At 36.4% G+C, this 23799-nt stretch overlaps 2 protein-coding genes and 1 pseudogene across 2 annotated transcripts in view; all 3 read right to left on the minus strand.

The window, feature by feature from the left end:
• LOC146485554 (melanocyte-stimulating hormone receptor-like) overlaps positions 1–23799 on the minus strand; it is a 62679-nt gene that overhangs the window by 35655 nt on the left and 3225 nt on the right. The gene's annotated exons all lie outside the window — the stretch shown is intronic.
• LOC146485560 (melanocyte-stimulating hormone receptor-like) lies at positions 15959–16876 on the minus strand. Its single transcript, XM_085103212.1, has one exon. It carries the CDS (start codon positions 16874–16876, stop codon positions 15959–15961), a length of 918 nt encoding a protein of 305 aa, XP_084959338.1.
• LOC146485561 (melanocyte-stimulating hormone receptor-like) lies at positions 18164–19080 on the minus strand (annotated as a pseudogene).

Raw genomic sequence — 23799 nt, forward strand, 5'->3', positions numbered from 1 at the left:
AATCCGATTCCATCATGAATTAACTCTTTGTAAACTTCATCAGGTAAACCTGTGTTGTAATGTTTTTCATACAAATATGTGAATATTACGATACTTTTTATCATGCATTCCTGTCTGGGTAATATTGAAAGACTCAATTTACGGTGAAAATCTATCTTCGATGTTCGAATGTGTTCTTGCAATTCTGACAATTCTTTCATTATACAATTTGATTACAATATTTTTATTCATTATTGTCAGGTAATTGTATCCTAATATATTCAACAAAATACTTCATTGTCCAATCAGATGGATGATTGTTGAAGTAGCAATAATAGTTTTCAAATGACACATCAAAGAAGAATTCCAATTGATCAAATGATGATGACACCAAATCGGATTTGGAATGATGATATCTGTCATTTCTCCTGATATATGTGTTTGTCACAATAATCTCTTGCAATGTATTGATTCCTTTAATGTCATATTTACTCAATAATTTTATCCATGTGTAATTTGTTTTTGGTGTTGTACCACTTTTTCTTCCTATTCTCATTGCAACTTGATTGTTGAGAAACGTTACAGCTTCCTGAGCTTGTTGAGCTTTAAACTGAGCCATAGCTTGTTGTATTTGTGTTTCAACATATGGTTTGATGATGTCCTCATTGTTGTTAATTAATTGTTGGAGTGAAACTGCATGATTTGAATTAACTCCATCTTTTATCACCAAATGTCTGTTTTCTGTATCCAGGTGTCCATCATCATTCAGATGTATTGGTTCTCTATATTTGAATCCATCTGGTAAATTTTCATAAGTGACTGTAAATTCAATTTTATTTCCATTTTCATCAAGAATATGGTTTCCATTTTCATCTTCAATGTATGGCATTATATTAATAGTGTTGATAAATAAATTTCAAAAGTTCCTGTGACTTCTCTGTTTATAATTGGAGAAGTAAACCCTGGACGTCTTTTAAAAATCCCCATTTGAATTATCATGGGTTTGATTGTTGTATTTGTAGTTACAAAATTTCTCCCAATTTTCATATTAAATTGTATTAAATGAGAAAATAAAGTTTTACTGTTAGCAATGGCGACAAAAGAAACTTGGTATTGATTTTTTGTATTAATTACAATATTTTTTATTTTAACCGGGCCTAATGTTCCAAAATTGTAACCATGTACATTTTCAAAAACTCCATTTTTTATGTTGCCGCTAACAACACTTGAAGTTTCAATATTTGACAACCAACTTTTATTGTCAGCATGATATCTTTCAAAAAAATCAGAGTATAATACTTTCAATTCAAAAGTTCCATTAACAGCAGTTCCTGCTCCAATGCTATCCATGATTGATATTGAACTAATACTGACAAATTTTGTTGATTTAGGCAAAGCGAATGTATTGCTTCCACTTATTATGTTTCCAATTCTGTGGTATGTGTCAGTGTTGGTTGTTTCACCTTGTTTTTTCCCATTTATCAAAATTTGTGCATTTGCAACTTGTTGATTGCTTTGGAAAACAATGGAGTATAGATTGAAAAAGTTATTTCCATCAGCAGCGATTTGAAAATTATTTGTTGGATTTGTTCTTTGGAAAACACCACTGGCAATAGTTCCAGTGTATTTCGTTTTGAATAAGTTGGTAAAATAACCCAAATTCATTGCTTCAGAATCATATATCGGATTTATTAAACCAGAAATAATCTTATTATTCATATCCAAATTGACTTGCATCTCCATATCTCCATTTTTATATTCAAACATGACATTGTTCAAGCCATCATACACTCCTGGATAAACGCTATCTGACCAATCTTTTACCCCATAAACAACCAGTTGACATTGAACTGGAGTCGCTGTAGCTGTTCCATGCATCGTCAAATAGATGTAATTTGGAGTTTGTTTGCTGTTGTTATTGAATTGAACCAATAGCTTGCTATAAGCAGTGAAATCACGCTGTACAGCTTTGTGGATGTATGCTTCAGATGCAGTACATGATAATTGAATATTAGTCATTTCTGGTGGGTAGAATTCAAACACAATTGTGTATGTTCCAATAGCAAGAGTATAAATATTGAAACCTATCCTTGATCTGTAATCATTGCTTCCACTGTCTTTAATCAATGTGATATCATACGCTTTTTTATTCTGATGTGGGGATTGATTGAAAGCAGCTATTCCATTCACTGTGATATTATATTCTGAACTGCTTTCATCGGTATCTGTAAGATATTTGAATTCATTTGTTTTATGGCTGCTGACAAGATGACTTTGCTCCAATTTGTCATCAAAATATTTTTTGGTAGTAGCATCATTATCATCAGTTGGTTGAGCTATATCTTTGATTTGTTTATTATTCATATCAAGGTTTCCAGTCATTGCAACACTTCCCTCTTTTTTCAAATATACACTCAAATCACTTCCAACAGATGGTATTTTAGCTATTTCTGTATCAACATATGCTTTAGTGGAAGCATCATTGGGATTGGAAGGATTTCCAAGAACGATTATTTTATGACCTCTCATATCTAATTCACCACCAAGAGCATTGGGTGTTAACCTGTTGAGAAAGTTATGATCAACGTAGTGTTTATTAACAGCATCGTTATCATCAGTTGGTTGAGCCATATCTTTGATTTTATGATTGTCCATATCGAGGTCACTATTGGAGACTTTTTGTAAATATTTAGTATCACAGAAACCTAAATTAACGACATCATATGTATTTTGTATATTGGCTCCAAGATTAGTAATTTGTTGATTACCCATATCCAGATTTCCAGTCATTTCAACAGTGCCATCTTTTTTCAAATATGTAGATAAATCAGGTGATGGTATTTTTTTAATCTCATCATCGACATATTTTTTATTCGCCGCTTGATCGTTATTATCAGGTTTTAAAACACTAATATCAAAAAATGTTTTCCGTCCAGTAATATGTTGTTCTGTTGATGTAACCATTATTTCACTTTTAGCTCGTCCACCATGGCCATCAAAGTTTTTCAAATCTGGTATATTAAGATGAATGTTTTCATAAGACTGATGCTCAGTCAATAATCGAACATCATTGGAGCTACCAGCCCCGTCTGGCGTGTCTTGTAGATAAATACTATTGGTATGAACACTTCCACTGTTGCTGTAAATTACTGCTTTATTAGCTCGCACATCACCAGGAGCATTATCCAACAATTGTATTTGGCTCTTTGTGACAACATCATTGGGATCAGCTCCTTGTTTAACATTAACAAGTTTTTTGTTTTGTATATCATAATTTCCATTTGGGGTTAATTTAAACCCTATTCCTTGAGGCCCAGCGGCTCCTTGAAGAGGAACCGTTGTGAAAGAAGACGACGAACTATGTTCGTTGAATATTCCCATTTATATCATTTGGTTATATTGTTCCATAAAAATTCCTGTTAATTCTCTTCATGGGCTTATCAACATATAGAAATGAAAATGGCTCTTTGGTTGCTTTAATGTATTTATCCTTTTCGACACCCAACTCACGGGATATCAGACCTCTTTCATTGCTGCTAGGAAAGTCATAGACACAGAAATGAGAGCAATTGAGTCGAATATCTTTTGGTGTTTTGTAGAACGATTGGCTCAGATAAATAACAGAGCAGTTTTTGTGTCTGCCACGAATGAAATAATCAATCAATGGTTTCTGGTTTTTTTCACAAATAAAGTCATCAAATATTACTATCTTCTGGGCATCATCATCCTTCAATTCCTCCACTGGAATTATATCATCATTGCTACAAACAAGGACATTATACCCGACACTATTTGATATATCAGTCAATGTTTGTAGCATATCCTTGTATTTTTGTTGCTCCAAATTTTTGGCATATAAATGTATTCTATCATAATACAAAAGTGGTTTCATCAGCATATGGTACAATAAATTTGTCTTTCCAGATCCTGAATTACCACATATTAACATCCGAAACGTGTCACTTGGCATGTGACCATACAATCTTTTGAAATTAGTGTTTTTATCATGTTTGTCATAATTTGGGATTTCCATGTATATCAATACATTATATAAGTTGAGAAAAGTTAATATAAGTTAATAATATAATGGATTTACAGAGATTAAAACAATTATCTGAAGCCAAGATTAAGGCTGGAACAATAACCAAACAAGTTAGAGATACATTGAAGGAGTACAAGCATGATAAACAAGATTTACAACAAGGTTTATCAGAAACTTTCAAACCAATTATTAAGGCTCAAGAGGAAACAAAACAAACAATTGATGAAAAACAAGACAAACTGATTGAACAATTGGAGAAAAACCAAAAAGCGTTGACTTCAGGTTTGGAAGACATTGCTATGTTAACTTATCAACCTGAAACAAAACCACAACCATAATCACCAGAAGCAAAGCTACCAATTGGCTATCAACCAGCAATGTCAAATTTGGATGCTGGTTTTGATGATGATGAGTTCCAAAAATTGATGCAATACGATCTTGCACCTCCAAGTTCTGTTCTCCAAGCTTCTATGCAAGGAGATATTGACATCAAGGATTACGATGTTAATATTGGCAAAATGTTGAAAAAACTTGGAATAAAGAAGGGTCCTTTATCCAAGGGCCAAGGAAAGACCAAGAATAAAGACAAAATTGATAAAATAGATGAAGATATAAAATTATTGCAAAAATACAGAGGGCGCATTAAAATAATCCCAGAAGGAATGAAAACCATCAAAAAAGGTTCTGGTTATACTCAACCAAAGAGAAATGCATACAAAATATCATCTTCTGGGAAATATGGTGGACTCATGATCGATATTCCAAAATTAATGGGACAACTCAGACTTGTGGCAACAAAAGATAAACGCAAAGTTATGGACAAAAAGGTTGATTTCGATACAATCGATTTATTAACCAAGAGATTTAATTCAAAGAAGAAATACAGTGATATTGCCAAAATGGTATTCGATGAATTGAACCAACTCAGTGAGATTCCAATCCATAAATCCAGCAAAAAATTCAAGAAATTGGGCTCTGGTGTTGTTTATTTCAATGATCCTAATGATTTGATTAACAGAATGGAATTGCTCGGTGGATCCATTTTGGCTGGCAATAATGGAGTCAAAGAGGAATTTTCACAAATAGCCCATAAATTGAATCAACTTGGCTTGATAAACAACAAACAACTCATTGATTTATTGCAACAATATATAATCAAATAATATATGCAAGAAAGGGCGATACATATTTCATCTGTTAACCGACAAAAAATAGGCCGAAGTCGGCCTGAAGACTTTATTATCAAATTTGATCCACCATTGAAGCTTGACACAACAATGAGACATGAGCTAGCTGTTGATCGAGTTTCAATGACATACTCGTGGCATAATGTCAATGCAGGATACAACAATAATACAATAAAATACAGCCCAGATAATGGTACAAAATGGAAAACAATCACATTTGTTGATGGAATGTATTCATATGATGATCTTGATGATTATATCACTCAATCAATAATTCAAAATGGAGATAAACCATCTTCCAGCAAGGGCATCAATCTATATTTTGTGCTTTCATCATATAGAGTTGTCATTGAGCTAGACAACCAATGGAAGCTTGATATTAGAAACTCTAATTTTGGAGCACTTATTGGATTTGAACCAAAGTTAATTAACCAAACTGAACATGGGACAAAATTGCCAAATATTACCAATGATATTGACGTTTTGAACATTAATTGTGATATAATAACTGATAGCCTCAGTGATGGACGATTCACAAATACACTGATAATGATACCCACTGACAATTTAACAAGGAGTTATCCATTTACTTTTGAGCCAAAAAGAGCATTATTCAGCCCAGTTTCCAAATCAATTATTTCAGAAATGGGGATAACAGTGACTGACGCTTTGGGTCGGCCAATTGACTTGAATGGCATTGACTGGTTCATGAGCTTGATTCTTAGGTCTAGTTTAATATAATATATCAATATATGGTACGACAAAGTGAATTTAAACCACGTTTTGACCCAGAATTGGGTCGTTATGCGATGAAACATATCCATGGTGAAGGAATTATGGATGTTTTCAGATCAGTTGGATCAAAACTTTTCGGAAAAACAGCAAAAGAATTAGCTAAAAAAGGAGCCAAAACTGCAGCTGAAAAAGCAGTCACCAAAACTGGTGAGTTTGCTGGTAATAAAGCAGGTGATAAAATAATTCAATTATTGAGCAAAAAACAACCTTCCAAAACAAAATCAGTGACAATGAGCCAACCAAAAATGGAGCAGCCACTGACTGATTTTCAAATAGCTGAGAGAGTAAATCAGATGATATCCGGTGGAAAACTCAAAAGAAGGAGAAAATGAAAATAATGTAACATATCTGTATAAATGAAATCATTCAGAAATCCAAAATACATTGAGAGATATGAAGATGTCTTCTTCCAATTGGAGACACCATTGAATACTGGTAATCCAGGGAATAATAGGTCACAAAAGAAAGATGGTTATCGTTTCGTAGTCGATAACACAGGAGAAGTTACTCCATTTGATTGGTATAATGCAAGAATATCAGTTGGTTTCAAAGTCCAAAAAATGGACAACACTGCTATTGCAGCTGAAGACCATAATGGTATTGTAAATGGTTCACACAGTCTTATACATGATTTCGATGTAAGATTGAATGGTAAAATGGTATATGATTGTAATGATGCAAATCATTGTGTAAATATTAAGAATCTATTGGAATATAGTCCAGGATATGCTCAATCAACTGCAACCAATGAGTTTTTCTATCTGGATACAAACCGAAGTGCTGAAGAGAGACCTGCACAAGCTTTGTTCAACAAAGGATTTGCTGCAAGAAAAGCACTTTTGGGTCTATCAGTGGTTGTCAATACAGAAATACCATTGATTCGATACTCATTCTTTGAAGCATTGATGGATGAGTTATTACCATCAACAAGATTGGAATTAAATTTGCAGATTGAATCTGATACTATTCTAATATGGCAAGCTGGGGCTGATTGTCGTGTAATGATTACGAGAATGGAGCTTATTGTACCAAGAATAACTTTCAATTCAGAGGGGCAATCACTGTATATGAGTCAGTTTTTGAAGCCGCATAAATGGGTTTATTTGCGTGAAAATGTGGAAAGAAGCAATTCATCAACACAAAGAAGTGGTAATGTTCAGATAACAAGTGGTATTTCAAAGCCAAGACATGTGTTTGTTTTCATTATCAATGATGCAAATATTGGAGCACAAACAGCAAATCCATTTTTGTGCAATACATTCAATGTAGCAAATGATATGAAAATGTCAAATTGTCATCTATCAGTTGGAAATGGCAATGAATATCCTGATGTTCATTATACACCGGAAGCTGAACCAACCAGAGTTTACAGAGATATTCTCAAATATGTGCATGCAAACAATGAGTACAGTCAAGGAACTTTATTGAATGTCAACAATTTCAAAACAATATTTCCATTCTTGTATTTCGATTTAACAAAACAAAAAATGGATATCAAAGATGGTACCACAAAGTTGACATTTCCTTATGAATTATCTGGTACAACAAACGCTGCATATTCAGTTTATGCATTGACATTATACGAGCAAGAAGCTGAACTCATCCAGAAGGATGGCAAACTATTGTTTCGATAAATGGAATAAATTTTTAATGTAACGTTAGTTATATAAAAGATATGACAACTTATCATTCACATGGAGTAAACCTATCAATTGGGCAAAAAGATAAACTAGCAAAAGCATTAAAAAACAATTCAGCAATAACAATAAGATTATTATATTCTGAATTAACTGGACCGGATCAGCTGATGTTAACCAAAACACAAATAAATAGGCTGAAAAAGGCAATGCAAAACAAAACTGGAGCAGATATTAAAATAAGCAAAACACAGATACGAAAAGCTGTAAAACAAGGAGGCAGTCTTTGGTCATCATTATTCAAAATTGGGACAAAATTACTACCAATGGCAGCAAAAGCAGTTGGACCATTAGCTACTGGAGCACTTTCAGGGCTTGCAAATGTGGGAGTCAATAAAATATTTGGTAAAGGACAAGTTGGTGGTTTTCTCATTCCTCAAAATAAAATTGATCAATTAATAAAATACAAAGATTGGCTCACTGAAGCACAAAAGAAGCAAATTGTCAATGCAATACATACTGGTGGACGGATTGTAATTAAACCAACTAAGACACAATCAGGAGGTTTTTTGGGGACATTATTGGCTTCAATTGGCATTCCAATGGTTTTGAATGCATTAATGGGTAAAGGGTTGCAGGTGGATAGAAGTAGATCCAGAAGATCGGTCCCAGTTTTTGTTCCAAACACAACCAAAAAAGATGGTGGTCTGGTCCTACCAGTTAATTATAGGCCGCCTCCATTTTTCGGTACATGGGATCAGTATGGTAAAGGGAAAAAAAAAAACAAAAAAGGAAAAGGTCTGTTGTTAGGCAAAAACAGTCCATTCAAGGGGATTCCATTAATCGGAGACATCCTGTGAAATTCATAAATAAACCACTCAGTAACTTTGAACTCATTGATTGGGTCAAAAAACTCAAAATAAAACACTTCAGAGGCATTTACAGCAGAGATAATCTACCACAAAAGATGAAAAAAGATGAAGTTGGTATCATTAACCTGGATTCACAGATTGGACCAGGTACACATTGGGTTGCGTATCGAAACGGAGACAAATATGTAGAATATTTTGATAGTTTTGGGTTAATTATGCCAAAAGAAATTATGCAATTCATGTCAACAAGTGGCAAACGATTAATGTATTCAGGTGATGAAATCCAGGAAAGAGATTCAGTATTATGTGGCTATTGGTGTTTGTATTATTTATTTGAGAGACAAAAGGGTACAAGTATATTGAAAACAATCCACAATGCACATTTTGACATGAACAATCAAAGTGTCAATCATAATTTTATAATCCAATATTTTAAAAAAATATCTAATTAATTTATATAATGGTTGATATAAGATATTGTGAAGAGTGTGATGAATACACAGAATTTTCAGGAAAATTATGTTTATGGTGTACATTGGTAACAGATTCTGAGTCAGAGGATTATGAGACGGATTATGAGTCTGACTCTGATGATAATTAATCTAATATAGTGATGTAAAATGGTCAAATCATATTGTGTTAAACAAAAGAAAGAAACTGAATGTGTTCAGCCTTCAGGTTACAAGCAAGCCAAAAATGGTCGGCTCATGTTCTTCTGTACATGTGCTGAATGTGGGATAACTAAAACCAAATTTGTTAAAAAACAGGGAAACTAAATAGCCCCTCCGAAGGGGGGGGGGGGGGGGGGCATAATGGATACTTTAGCATCAACTGGTACTGATATGTTAATTCAACATGGATTACCATGGTTGGGAAAGAAAGCAGTTGAAATGGGTCGATATTATGGGTCTGAAGCACTTAGAAACCCTAAATTGCAGAAGAAAGCTATTGATTATGCTATCTCTAAAGCAACACCTTTTGTTCAAAAGACTGGATCAGAGATGTTTGATAAATTATCAACCAAAGTAAGGCCAAAAAGAAGGTACAAAACTGACCGAAAAGAACTTGATGGTGGTAATTTGAATACAATTTTGGAACAACTCGGTACACCAGGTAAGGTTGCGTCGAAGTCAATGGATGTTGTTGGAACATTAATTCCATCAACAAAGGAAGTCTTTGATAGATACAAATCTGGAGACATTGCCAAAAGTGCTTTTAGCACAGATACTGGCATATTATCGAGTCAATTTTGGTCTGGCAAGGCTGGGAAAAAGACATTAGAAAAATACAAAGATTATCCTTGTGAAAGCATGGTCAAGATTGGAAGCAAATATCACAATACACCAAGTTGTTCAAGCTATGATTCAATTGGTTGGCACCCACCAAATTGGGATGAGTATGAAAAGAGAATCAAAGGACGACCCAAAAGCGGTGGTTCAATTGATATACACAAAATGATTGGTAAGCTCCCAAAACCCAAAGCTGGGTGGGTATTACCTGGTCATAAATACACTGGTCCATACAATGATTTGGAAAATCAACTCAAATATAACCCCAAAACAGGGTAAATATTGGAAATATATGATAAACCAACAGGCAAAACAGATGCAATAGCCATGCAACATGATGTTGATTATTCAGTCTGCAAAGATGACAAAAAATGTAAATTAAAAGCTGATAAAAAGATGGTTAAATCATTGGATGCTGTTCCATATTCCGAACGACAATGGGGACATTGGTTGGCAAGAAATGCAATCAATACAAAATCAAAATTGGGACTTGGGGTTCCAAAAAACGTCAAAAGCCGTCGGGTAAAGAGGAAAACTGGCAAGAAAAATTAGCTAATGAGCTGCATAAACCCATAAGACGTAACTTTACTCGGCGGCGTGTTATTGTAAAGAATATTGATGAAATATGGGCTGCTGACCTTGTTGAAATGCAACAATTCAGTAAATGGAATAAAGGTAATAGGTATCTTCTCACGACTATAGATGTTTTCAGTAAATACGGTTGGATTGTTCCATTAAAAGATAAAAAAGGTGAGACTATAACTAAAGCATTTCAAAGCATATTCAAAGAGGGTCGAAAACCAAAGTATCTGTGGACTGATAAAGGCTCAGAGTTCTACAACAAACATTTCAAAGACTTGCTCAATAAACATAACATTACACTGTTTTCGACTAAAAATGAAGAGAAGTCATCAGTTGTTGAGCGCTGGAATCGAACGATTAAAAATAAAATGTGGAAACGATTCACTGCTCAAGGCAATACAATGTATCTGGATATTTTGCCTAAAATATTGAAGCAGTATAATAACACTAAACACAGTTCAATAAAAATGACACCGACAGAAGCATCTAAGAAAAAGAATGAAAGGACTGTTTACTTCAATCTATTTGGCAATTTAACACAATCGTCATCCCAAGCAAAATTTAAAGTTGGTGAAAAGGTTAGAATATCAAAGTATAAAAGAAAGCTGTTTGATCGAGGTTATACAGAAAACTGGTCAGAAGAGGTCTTCATTATCGATAAAATACAATACACGAATCCAATCACTTATAAACTGAAAGATCTCAATAATGAAGAGATTAAAGGGAGTTTTTATGAACCAGAATTATTGAAAGCCAAACAGGAGATATTCAGAATCGATAAAGTTATCAGGAGAGATTACAAGAAGAAACAAGCTTTGGTAAAGTGGAAAGGATACAATGATGCCTTTAATTCTTGGATCCCAATCAAGGATTTAGTCGATGTGTAAAAATAAATAAGCTCATTTCACGGCCTCACGAATATTCGATGGCGAGTCGATCCAATAACAAAATCTATTGTTGTGTGCAAGATAAATGATATTCTTACCTCAAAAAGCGTCTACAAACATCAGAACGATGAAAGTGGAGAAATAAATGTCCAATAAATCCCAAAACATGAATGATAAACATGAAAACACAAGCTCTTCGCAAAATGGCAACAAAATGGCCGACACGTGTATTAACAAACTAGTGTCCAGTCCGCTTTGGGTTGTGTCATCGTGAACATGCATGAAAGCGCATGCGCGTTAATCCAAATCAAGCAATATTACGCAATATACAGAAAAATAGCACCACAAGTGTAAAAATTTCAGAATTGAGTGTAATATATATAGGTAATCGGGCCATTGTTATATTAGTTCACAAACTCTGGTGAAGCTTTAGGGTGGTGTCAGTTGGCCCCTGACTGAAACCTGTTTGACGGCTTGTGCAGATGGTAAATTACTGAGTAGTGTGGGATGTCTTCCAGTAGACGGTACCTCCAGGGTGAGCCCGCTCAGGCCCTACTGGTTTACAGCGGGGTGCTCAGAGTTCGTCCCAGGACTCAACCTTGGTCCCAGAGGTAAACTGGGAAGGGACAGCCGTCTTGTCAGCGGCGGGAAAAAGACCTGGCTGGGGCCAGGCAAGTAAACAGCCAACCGAGCACCCCAACGTCTAGGGTTTTGTCCATTTTCGTGACAAGTCACACAACGTCACGCGTGACAGTAACGGCATCCAGTCACACAACAACCATAAATTTGAATTATTTATGATTATTTTTTTCTTCATTACAGGTTAATTATATCCAAATTGGTGTTCAAAAATATTGTATTCATCATTGAAATCAGCGATTGATGAGTTGGTTGGATTTAATCGATGATTGTTTGTGAGTTGGGGATCAGTTTGGTATCATTTATGAAAGTGAGGATTTAGGTTTTTGAAAAACCGAGGATAAAAATTTAGGTTTTTGAAAAACCGAGGATTTAGGTTTTTAGGTTTTTGACGTCTCCGTTGCAGGAGTTAGGGTTGAATTCAAAGGCTGAAATCCCAAGGTCATGCATAAATCCAAGATGGTGGCCAAAAAGGTATGAATTCAGTGATATTTTTAAAAGTGTTCCAAAAGCCTCATATATCTAACTACTTTCGCGGCGATACTTTTAGGAAAAAAATATTTTCAGCCAAATTAAAGTTGAATTATCAATTAAAGAACTTAAAAACAGACAACTGAAATCTTCAAAACTGCGCGAGAAAATGTGTAAAATAACTTTTTAAATGAAAGTTAACTAACCACCGAGGTATAACAATCTCCAAAACGCGTGAACTCTCCACTGACCTGTTAGCGAAAGAGTGGTTTATCCAGAAGCTTCTATTTCTCACTTGCATTTTTTGTTTCCATTGGCCACAGTGTCATACATTACTTGTCGAAAATTGTCGTTGACATTCGAAGGATTTTGTTGTCCTGAAAAGTCCTAAAAGTTACCAAAGTCCTTGACCACAAACCAGAGCGAAGCCAGGACCACAGAGGGGAAAAAGCAAATTTTGTAATGACAAAAAGAAAGTACTCGCAGACAGTGACAAGAGCTCCCGGTTCGATCGATAATGAACTTCACAAATCAGAGAAGAATCGAAAAAAGAAATACGTGGCGCTCCACTTTCCTTTAGTTTTTCCCTTTACTAGCTTCACCTCACGTACACAGAAGCAAAATAGGGAGACCTTAAACCGCTATACTTTTCTCGCAAATTTCAATTGATTGTTTTGTGACGAGTCTTTGCAGGGAGTTCCTTCATTGTTGTCAATTTGCTGTAATAAGGTACGAAAACTATTCAAATCGGTCCTTGGAGACTAAAAACTCAGGGTTTGTGTTAGGATTATTCCCTGCATTTTCAAATTATTCAATGGGGTATCTCGAGTTATCAGATGCTCCTCACACATACATAAATACACCAAAGGTTGTCAGGCTTTTGCGAAATTCAAAATGGATTTCTTATGTTTACACAACACTTGAATAGTAAGCGAGCATTGTACCTGGGATCTTTGTTTTTAAACGTGGAACTGTCACGGAGATTTTCTGTGTACTTTAAGACCAACAACTTGACAAAGTAACCTTTTTCTAACATGAAATTGCTCTCAATGAGCACCGGGAGGGAAACTCCCCCTATCTAAACCGCTTTTCTTTTTGTCTTTTCGTACCAGGGGTAAGGTGGGGGGGTGAGGAGTGATGATGTCATATGATGTGTTAATTACGTCATCATTTCTAAATAGCTGCCATCTTAGATACGCCATCTTTCATTTCTGGTTTTCCCCAAAAAACTTAAGGAAAGCGCCGAAACTAAGCAAAGAATGATCAAAACTAATAAAGAAACACTTACATGAGCTACGAACACAAAAGTTACCATAAGTTTCTTCATTTAAAAAGATCGTTCTATTTCTGAAAAAACTGACTGAGTAAAATTGTTTGCCATGGCAACATCAAAGTCAATAGAGACTAATTGACCACAGCGCATTTTTGCCAGAAAAATATCTAAAAAATTCCTGAAGTTTCACGGCGTTAGCACAGGCATAAAACAGTTATTCAGGTTCAAGGTCGCCGCAGGCGGAATCCGCCCCAGACCCCTAGGTCTAGAAAGGGATTTTTTTTTAAATGATTTCTTTCAGGAAGGACAAACTATATTTAGCCAGTTTTTTTAGTGGTTCCTTCAAAATACACAGGAAGAACTCGAAAAATTGACCAATTTTTTCAAGTTGCAATCCATTTTAATTCTTGCCATCTGCAACCGAAGATACTAATTAACACTAGTTTCTGTAAACTAGTGGGGTGACGGTTGACACGACGTAACCATTATTTTGACGTTTCCATAGATATGTTTTTCGCCTAATAGTATTCAAAGCTACATCTATCGGCCAACGGCAAAACTACTGTAGACAATACATAACGAGAAAAGGAAGAAAAAAGGCGAAAAAACGTTAAAATTCCCTAGCCTCATACCTTTTGCGAGAACAGTCAACTGCCTTACGCAATATTTATTCCCAGGTCCTTAACCAGACTGAGAAAATGGGGAAAATTCGTGACATGTTAATAAAAAACGGGTAACCCCAAAACAAGGAAATGTCAAAAACAAATAAATTCTATTATAGCGCGACTTCGTGATTGGCATTCGAAGATTAACTAAATAATCACAATAATGACCAAAATAAACTAACATATGCGTTACATTTTGCATTTTGACATATTTACCATCAATGAACAGTTTATAGGTCAGGAGTCCAGGGGCGTAGCGTGGGATTTTGAAGATGTACGCACGATAATAAATTTTTCGTTAGCGCCTTTGGCGCTGTCAACTAGGGGGGTCTGGCGGCATGCTCCCCCTAAAAATTTTGAAATTTAGGGTCTCGGAAATGCCATCTCCCGGTTGTTCTCGGGGCATTTTCAATAAATAATGCAGCAAAAATCCAGCAGAAAGTTGTTTATTTTAACCATTTCCCTAGTGTTTTCTGTGAGCTACACTGTGCCGAAAAGAAAAAAAAAAATACAAAAACAATGATAACAGGTCACAAGCAAAGGGCGAGGCGTCGAAACTTGAGACGGGCAACTTCCGTTACCAACCTGTCAATATCCACGTTCTTATGTCTATGTATATGAAGGATTGCTAGAGAGCTTAATCTTTCGTCCATCATCGTAATAGTTATTAGTGGCCAGCACTGAATGATTAATGCTTGGATAATGGGAATTCTAATAAAAAACGCCCGTATAATGTGAAAATATGAAATTATTACCCGGCAAATTTAATGAGAAATTTTTTTTTTCTCAGATCTCAACTGTACGCACGGGCGTACGTGCGTATATGGACGCTACGCCCCTGGGAGTTGCTTAGCTTCAATGCTTATTTTTTAGTTTCTCTACTTATTTAAAATTTTTGCAATCATTCTTAGTTTTTTAAGGAGATCCTCATACCATCAGTTTATTCTTGAGCCCTGTTTTCCCCCATACTTGAGCACTAGTTCGCTACCACAGAACCTTAAAAAAGCGCACTTGGTATTTTTCCTTCCAACCACTTTCTATCAGGCTTTAGCTCCGTTCCGATACACAACTTGAAATTCGACACTTTTCGAGTAAGCACCTCTTTTGTATTTTCCACCTCAAGTGAAGCTTTGGTTATTCCTTCTAATGTCAAATTTTCCTGTCGACTGCAAGTCTCCAAACATAGCAATTTCAGTTCTACGTATGTCGTCGACGTTGCTTTAGGCTTCATTACTTAGCTTTGTCTACGAATTCACAGATTTCTCAATCGAAGTGAAGTTCTCTTTTAAAGTTTTAATTCAGGTTCCTTCAACCTCCAAACTTGTCACCTTGAGGTGCAGTTCATTTACTCCAAAGTTCAGTTCTTCCATTTTAGTCTTCAGGTCAGATAACCTAGATAACCATATCTCAGCTTCCAGATGTCTTAGGCGAAGAACACGACTCTTTAAATCTCTTCTTTACTGGAGAAGATTACGCCGAACTGGTCGAAGAAATAGTATATCTCGGTCATTCTTTTTTGGTGTGAAAAATGATCAACGTTTAAATTCGACGGCAGGTTAACAGAGCTTCACGTCATTCACGTCCTTTAGCTAAATAACTCACAATGCAAGTTCGAATTAACAAGGCATCTTTATTCCATCCTAATTCTCGGTGATGCGGAATATTCTTTTCACTGTGCTTTTCACAATTCGACGAATTTCTCGATATCGCCAGCAGTAAACTACAGGATTTAACGACGAATTGAGAAGAACGAAAAGAAATGTGACGTGAAAAGCCAACCAAAAAGAAATTTGAGAGGTATCTGTTATATACCATATTGTAGAGCAAAAATTCGGAAGATAACATGCGACAAAAATTACGTAGAAATGCACAGCGTTGATAGCGGCCTTTTTCTCCCGGAATAGTTCCATTGCTTGCGCATCTTGATGTTGAAGTTGACTGTGGATTTGATTCTGATGATGTCTTACGGCTCTGTAAATATGAATGTACGCTACTGTTGTCAAGAGAATTCCAACGAATTGACAAATAAATACTACAATGCCGCTGTAAGTATGAAAAGCTACGAAAAGGGAAGCAGCGACTGTACTTGTGAGCCAAACTGATACCAAGGCTATTATGATGCGCTCTGAAGTGACAAGTTCCTGGTATCGTAGGTGAAGAGTTATAGCGAGGAGTCTATCTACAGCAATGGCGGTTACATTCAGAAATGATGCGCAAGCGAGAAGAGTTAAAAAGAAACAACAAACAGTTAAAATTGTTGGACAGAGTAAGTCAAAGTTACGTCCTCCGTTCGCTGCCATCCTTAGGACCACTGCGTACATTACCTGGGCGAACAATCCCACGGCAAGATCAGAGACAGCAAGACTCAGGAAGAACTTCTTTATATTAGCGGGTATCAATGGGGCTTTCCACAGGGCGCGAATAACAAGAATATTTCCAACCGTTGCCACCGGAGAAAAAATAAAGTGCAATGCACACAATGAGAACAGGGAGGTCCTGTGAAACTGAGCAAGTTGTCCAAGTCCATTTAAATGGTAACTGCAGAACCCTTCGGCCATGGTGAACTTAATAATTCAGATAACACAATCGTAAATCGCGTTTTGTTTTATATAATCTTAAATGAGCCCGCGCTTTATTGACTTAAAACCATATTTTCTATATCTCTATGCAAACACGGTGACATGTTAATAAAAAACGGGTAACCCTAAAAGAAGGAAGTGTCAAAAAACAAATTAATTCTATTATAGCACAAGTTTGAAATTGTGATTTTAGAGATTAACTAAATAATCGTAATAACGGTCATCTCCCTTAAGCAAAATTTATTCCCAGGTCCTTCACCGGATTGAAAAAATGGGGAAGAGTCGTGACATGTTAATAAAAAACATGTAACCCAAAAAGAAGGAAATGTCAAAAAACAAATTAATTCTATTACAGTGCGACTTGGTGATAGGCATTTTAGAGATTAGCTAAAGAAACATAATAACGACCAAGATAAAGCGAACAGATGCGTTGTATTTTACATTTTGAAATATTTACCATCAAATAACAGTTTGTCGGCCTCAGAGTGGCTGAGCTTCAATGCTCATTTTTGAGTTTCTCCACTGATTTGAAATTTTTGCAATTATTCTTAGTTTTTTAAGGAGATCACCATACACAGTTTACTCTTGAGCCCGGTTTTCAACCATAATTGAGGCTTGGTTGTCTATCAGAGAACCTTATAAAAATGCGCACTTGGTATTTTATCTTTCAACGACTTTCTTTTTGGCTTTAGCCCCGTTCCGATTCACACATTGAAATTCAACACTTTTTGAGTCAGCACCTCTTCTTGTATTTTCCAATTCAAGTGAAGCTTTGGTAATTCCTTTTACTTTCAAATTTTCCTGTCGACTGCAAGTCTCTAAGCACAGCAGTTTTCTGTGTATGTCGTCGACGTTTAGGCTTCATCACTTTGTTTACGAATTGACAGTTTTAATTCAGGTTCCTTCTTCCTCCAAACAGGTCACCTCGCTGTACAGTACACTGCAAAATTCAGTATTTCCATTTCAGTCATCAGGTCGGATAACCTAGATATCACTAAAATTAATTTTGCTACCGAGGTCTTCCATAACCAAATCTCAGTTGCCAGATGTTTTAGGCGAAGAACACGACTGTTTAAATCTCTTCTCCTCAGAAGAAGACTCCGCCCAACAGATTGAAGAAATAGTATTTCTCGATCCTTCCTTTTTGGCGTAAAAATATCAACGTTCAAATGCGACGTCAGATTAACAGAGCTTTATGTTATCCAAGGCATTTAGCTCAATAAGTCCCAATACAAATTCACATTAACAAGGCATCTTTATTCCATCTTAATTCTCGGTGATGCGGAATATTTTATTCACTGTGCTTTTCATAATTTGACGAATTTCTCGATATTTCCAGCAGTAAACTAAGAGATTTAACAACGAATTGAGAAGAACGAAGAAAAATGTGACGTGATCGGCCAACCAAAAAGAACTTTGAGCGCTGTCTGTTGTTAAGAATATAGCAAAGCAGAAATATGGAAGATAACATGCAAAGAAAACTACGTAGAAATGCACAGAATTGAAGGCGGACTTTTTCTCTCGGAGTAGCTCCCTTGTATGCGCATTTTGATATTGAAGTTGACTGTGGATTTGATTCTGATGATATCTTACAACTCTGTAAATGCGAATGTACGCTACTGTTGTCGAGAGAATTCCAACAAGTCAACGATAACAACTACTATGGCATTGTGTATATCAAGCGAAACGAACAAAGAAGCAGCGGAGCCACTGGTGAGCCAAACTGATAATAAGGCTGTTATGACGCGCTTTGAAGTGACAAGTTCCTGGTATCGTAGGTGAAGGGTAATGGCGAGGAGTCTATCGACAGTAATGGCAGTTACATTCAGAAATGATGCGCAAGCGAGAAGAAACAAAGAGAAATAACAAACAGTTAAAATTTTTGGACAAAGTAAGTCAAAGTCATGACCTCTATTGGCTGCCATCCTTAGCACCACTGCGAGCATTAACTGAGCGAGCAATCCCACGGCAAGATCAGAGACAGTAAGACTCAGGAAGAACCTTTTTATATTCGCAGGTATCGAGGCGGCTTTCCACAGGGCGCAAATTGCCAGAATATTTCCAAACGTTGCCACCGGAGAAAAAATAAAGTTTAACAGACACAACGAGTACACAGCAGTCCCATGAAACTTCGAAAGTTGTCCAAGATCCTTCAAATTGTAATCGCAGAACTCTTCAACCATGGTGAACTTAATGATTCAGATCCAACCATATATATTTTACAATAAGCGTAGTGCCCCTATTTAATCGATCAGGGTATTCCTGTGAAACTGAACAAGTTGACTAAGACCCTTCAAATAGTATGTGCAGAACTCTTGGCCATGGCGAACTTGTTGATTCATATCCGACGATATGTTTCGCAATGAAAATGTGCCACCATCTGTTTGTAGCTCCAATCTGAGGTCTTCCATAACCATATCTCAGTGGCCAGATGTTTTAGCCGAAGAACACGACTCCGGTTTAAATCTCTTCTCCGCTGGAGAACTGTTCGAAGAAATACTGTTTCTCGGTCTTTCCTTTTTGGTGTGAAAAATGATCAACGTTCAAATTCGGCGTCAGGTTAACAGAACTTCGCTCCATTCAAGTCCCTTTGCTTAATTAGTCAAAATGAAAATTCGAGTTGACAAGGCAGCTTTTTTCTATCTTAATTCTTGGTGATGCCGAATATTTTTTTTACTGTGCTTTTCATAATTTGACGAATTTCTCGATATCGCCAGCAGTAAACTACAGGATTTAACGAGGAATTAAAAAGAACGCTAAAAACGGTGACGGCAAAAGCCAACCAACAAGAACTTTGTGAGCTATCCGTTATCAACAATATTGTACAGCAAAAACTCGGAAGATAACATGCGACAAAAATTACGTAGAAATACACAGCGTTGAAAGCGGCCTTTTTCTCCCGGAATAGTTCCATTGCTTGCGCATTTTGCTGCTGAAGTTGACTGTGGATTTGATTCTGATGATGTCTAACAACGCTGTAAATATAAATGTACGCTACTGTTGTCAAGAGAATTCCAACAAATTCACAAATAACAATTACAATGACACTTCGACTATTAACGGCTACGAAAAGGGAAGCAGTGACAACACTTGTGAGCCATAGTGATACCAAGGCTATTATAACGCGCCTTGAAGTGACAAGTTCCTGGTATCGTAGATGAAGACCAATAGCGAGGAGTCTATCGACAGCAATGGCGGTTACATTCAGAAATGATGCGCAAGTAAGAAGAAACGAAGAGAACCCCAAAACAGTTAAAATTGTTGGACAGAGTAAGTCAAAGTTATGACCTCCATTCGCTGCCATCCTCAACACAACTGCGTACATTAACCGGGCGAACAATCCCACGGCAAGATCAGAGACAGCAAGACTCAGAAAGAACTTCTTTATATTAGCGGGAATCGATGAGGCTTTCCACAGGGCGCGAATAAGAAGAATATTTCCAAACGTTGCTACGGGAGAAAAAATAAAGTTCAACACACACAATGAGTACACAGCATTCCCAGGAAACTTCAAAAGTTGTCCAAGCCCCTTCAAATTGTAATCGCAGAACTCTTCGGCCATGGTGAGCTTAATAATTCAGATCCAGCGATATGTTTCACAATGAAAATGTACCACTATCTGTGTAGGTCTAATGTGAGTCAAAATTACCAATCGAGAGCTGTAAGTTAACTGCATTAAATAATGAATTAACACAACTACATACTGCTTTTCGGATAATATGAGCTTGAGTGAACACGCAGTTATTATTGGTTTAATCTCTGGTTTCTATACCTTTATGCAAATACCTTAAATATTCTGACGGTTATTAAGAAAAATAGAACAAAAATCGATAGGTGCGTCTTTCTTTAAAATTTTCTTTAAGTTTAAGATGACTTTAAATAGGAGTATGTCGTTTATAAACAATGACTTCTAGTATCTCCAGATGTTTATCGGCGGTCGGTAAGTCTCTTGGAACAAAGAGAATATTGTGGACGGGCCGACATTGAAGGGTGTTCAATCGAAATATGTCACACACATACGATTAAAACTGTCGTTTTTTTTTTTGTTAATTGGAGAATATTGTCGTTATACTAATCGTTGGGTTATTATCACCCTTTGTATGCGTGTAGGCTACTTTTATAAAATGTCTTTTCATAATTGACTCCTGTGTTATCGTTATACCGCTGGCGTCAATGAATGCGTCAGTAAATTACATGATTGACCCTGTTTACCGTCGAGCATCTGCTCCTTTTGTCGCTCATAGGGCTTTTAAAAAGTGGAACTACTCACGGTCGGCTTGTGAGTCCATACAGTAGATGTTTTTTCTAGACCTCAGGCACGTATAGAACTTGAAATTCGTATTTTATTTAGTAAACTAGAAGCAAGTCCCCTAATTTCGAAATAAGGAAGAGCATAACAGATGAACACTCAAGAAAAACTATATAAAAGATGACTGTTGCTTCGAATACACATGTAAGCTTCCCTCGAGAAGAAATCCTCAAATGGTCGCAGCATTCAGAGTTGAAAATGACGGTTATTAATTTTGTAAAGTATTCTGAAGCTGTCTATCGATCGACATATGCAAACTAAAAAAAGCGACGTATATGACATGTCTAAATAAAAAAATCCTGAATTTACAAAAATTTATCTTTGCTATTTTAAAACACAAGAATCTCAAACTCCCTTAAAACTAATTTTAAGGTGCTCTTTCCAACAATGCCAATTGTGTTAAATTTTTTGGCCTACGTTACACAAAAACCTGCAACAACAACTTAAGGTTGTGACAGTGATTTTTAATCGAAAGATGATCTGATAGATTGCGTGACATTTCTTACTAGAACTTCAGAATATACCGGTATTTCAGAATAAACAATATTTCTTGTCAGGAGCTCACTACAAGTGGAGAAATTCCCACAAACTACTTCTTTTAATACAAGACTTCTCAATAATAGGGAATTTTTAGAGGAAATTTCTTAATTGAGAGTTTAAGGGTTGGAATTTTTTTTTCATAACTAACTTATACGATAGCGATTGGATGAATGATCGTGATGTCAGAATATTACACATTCGCACTAAACGCATGCTAAAAATAATCTAATTTACAGCAAGCGGCGTCGCTAGGGGCAGGGGGGGGGGGGGGACGTGGAAGGGGGGGGGGGGGGAGGCGAGAGTGCCAGAATCTCAGTTAATCGTAGCCGCCATGTTGAATTTGACTAATTTTTATCCGCTTTTAAAGTCCAAGATGGTGGCTATAGCATGCACGGCGCTGCAAATACTAAGAACTCCCCTTCAAATGATTCCTCTTATTTTTAATTTTTCACAGTGGTGACAACCTTTAAATTAAAAGTCTACAATGACAATAAATAAAGGATATTTATTTAATATAACAATAAGGAGCTTAATATGGACCTGCATATGTGGTGCAGTTTACAATTGATTATGAAATTGTTTTTCGGTTGAAATTACTATAAATTTACCTGTACGGGAGTTGGTATATTTCTTAACAGTGTCACTAGTACAAATTGCAGAAGAATATATCAAAGACGCGTACGAACTAAATTTGGGTTTGAATGGCGGTACACACCACATGAGAGGATGTTCTCCATATACAGAACCTGTCTTTTTCAAGATCTCATAACGCTTTGTTCGATCACGTTCTGGTATCAACAAACACAATTTGCTGCGCAATTTCGCAGTGAATTTAGCCGGAATTTACAGCAAATTTGGCTCCTCTGCGCCCGAGTGACGTACTTCTCAAAAATCATCTTTGCAAAGTCCTAGAGAAAACCAAAGTCTTTGGACACGAAATAGAGCAAAGCCAGGACCACACTCGAAAACAGGAACAAAAAAAAATTTTTTTTGCGATGAGAGCAGAAAGTTCTCGTAGACAGTGACAAAAGCTCCTGGTTCGATCGAATCAACTTTACAAATCGGACAAGAATCAAGAGAGGAACAAAGTAACAGTCCGCTTTCATCAGTTTAGGTTTTCCCATTGCTGGCTATAATATGCGAACAAACAATGTAAATAGGGAGAACTTAAAGTGCCCATATCGGAATTTTTTTTATTTTCTTATCTGAATCTAAACATCACCCTAAGAACTTCAGTGAAAAAATTTTTTGATTTGCATAAAACGCGAATTTTTTATGAATTTTATAAGACGTTCAAATTTGCCGCCATTTGGCCCACCATTCGCATTAGTCTCCTCTCGGTTTAGCAAGAGCTGTGACGTAGATTCAGGAACACGTGACTTCAGCCTTTCTCTGGATCTCACTGAAAACAAGTCGCGGTATTTCTGCACGTTTCTCGAAAATGCCGGAAAGATGTGTTGCAGCGAGAAGTGGATACATCAAAGACGAAGCGAATGGAATAAGCATGCACAGGATTCCTTTCTTTGGCACCACATGCCCGCAAAGACTGAGGAGGCGAAAGAAATGGATCGATTTTATGCTGGAGCGGAGGAAGATGTGGACGCGCGCCTGGAATCGTCCTTGTGCTCGATGCACTTCAATGACGAGGATTTCACAAGGCTGATGAATTCAGGTTTAAACTTAAAACGTGAACTGAAGTAGGATGACATCGCGTTTGTGTTTATCCTTTAAAACAGCTAAGCGAAAGGAAGACGAAGACCAAGAGCCACCTTCGAAGAGGAGCAGGGAAAAGCGAATGGTAAGCTTTCGATGCCGAATATTCACAGCCGCTTGTGACATTCTAAGCGTTGTAACCTTCTGAGGTTTATAGTTTGACCTCACTGTTAACTCAGTCGCAAGTTTTATAAAATGAAGCGTAATTGTTTTGGTTTATATTCTCATAGATCGTGAGATCCGCGAAGTTTCGTAGAGACCAAGCTTTCAAAAAATACTAGCACAAATGCTACCACTGATGTAAATAGATCGATGCGAGAACAGTCGCACTCGGCGAACA

This window comes from Pavona decussata, unplaced genomic scaffold (genome assembly GCF_977016875.1).
Source record: "Pavona decussata unplaced genomic scaffold, jaPavDecu1.1 SCAFFOLD_26, whole genome shotgun sequence".
In the NCBI taxonomy this organism is placed as follows: Eukaryota; Metazoa; Cnidaria; class Anthozoa; order Scleractinia; family Agariciidae; genus Pavona; species Pavona decussata.